The 1,208-nt window shown below is 32.6% G+C and overlaps 1 protein-coding gene across 1 annotated transcript in view; it reads right to left on the reverse strand.

The window, feature by feature from the left end:
- LOC105820702 (JNK1/MAPK8-associated membrane protein) overlaps nt 1-894 on the reverse strand; it is a gene marked incomplete at both ends in the record, with an annotated part of 3,946 nt that extends 3,052 nt beyond the window's left edge. The window contains one exon of the mRNA XM_012657243.1: nt 688-894. Coding sequence (XP_012512697.1) covers nt 688-894 — 207 coding nt within the window. The remainder of the gene's footprint in view (nt 1-687) is intronic.
- Nucleotides 895-1,208: the final 314 nt, after the last annotated feature.

Here is a 1,208-nt window from a genome sequence, read left to right on the forward strand (position 1 = left end):
AATGCAGGACTTAATGGCTGGCAGGCAGAAAAAAAGATTTTTCATATCTTTATATCTAGACCTTGTTTTTCGAAAATTACATTTTTACATACATGCATGTTTTTGATGCTTTACTATGATGACCTTGCTCAAAAAGGACTAATTTCACTGAGCACATTATGTAACAGAAACTGGCTACAACTATGAGAACATAAATACCAGACTTTTCTATTATACCTTTAACAAGAAAAACATATCAAAATAAATACCAACAATTTACAGAATTTCTAAAAATGGAATAGTCTGGGATAATAATATGCAGAATCTTATGCATTTGATATTTTTAACAACAAAATATTCTGATAGAAATTACACTTAGTTGGGGGAAAAAAAAACAGAAAGAACACTAACCCAAGCACTCTAATAATGCCAGCTACTACAAAGTATCTCCTATATGTAAGGCACTACACATGGTATCTGATGATGTATGGATTCATTTAATCCTCACGACATCTTATAAGGTATCATTATACCCATTTTACCAACAGGAAAACTGAGGTTATAAGAGGCTGTTAACATGCTCAAGATAACAGCAGCTGGCAGATCTGGGATTCAAACCCAAGCCTGTTTTTGTCTCCAAAGTCCATGAAATCTATAATATTCTTAAGAGTTTTTAAAAAATGATCTTAAGTCTAAATAAATACTTACAGTGGATAGACAGCTTCATGAGTACAGTGCACTGTGGTTACATAATCTGGACTTGGGTTGTAAAGCATCGTGTACCAATCAGAAAGCATCAATACTCGACAGGAACGGATGTAAAGAACTCCAACTGGATCACTCACAAGTAAGGTGATAATAGCTGCCATACTGCATTCAAATAACGCAGTGATGTGTTGGAAAAGTGCACTGGAACTAGAGGAACAAAAGAACAGAGGCACAATTACCAGAAAAATTTACATCTTTAAATGGCTTTAATAAAACATGTATATGTTTCAAGATATGGATTCTAAAAGAAAAATTTTAACTGAAAAATCTTGAAACTAAAAAATCTTCTAAACAGATTGGAAAAGCCAAACATATATAAGAACTACTCATAAAAGTGTAAACTTATTTGCTAAAAAAGAATAAATCCTCATCCCAGATAACACTGAGCCAGTATTCTCTAACAGAAGAGCAGAAATCAGATCTACCTTACATCTTTAGTATCTTGCCAAATTGTTATTAAA

Source organism: Propithecus coquereli, unplaced genomic scaffold, assembly GCF_000956105.1.
Source record: "Propithecus coquereli isolate 6110/MARCELLA unplaced genomic scaffold, Pcoq_1.0 Scaffold11403, whole genome shotgun sequence".
In the NCBI taxonomy this organism is placed as follows: Eukaryota; Metazoa; Chordata; class Mammalia; order Primates; family Indriidae; genus Propithecus; species Propithecus coquereli.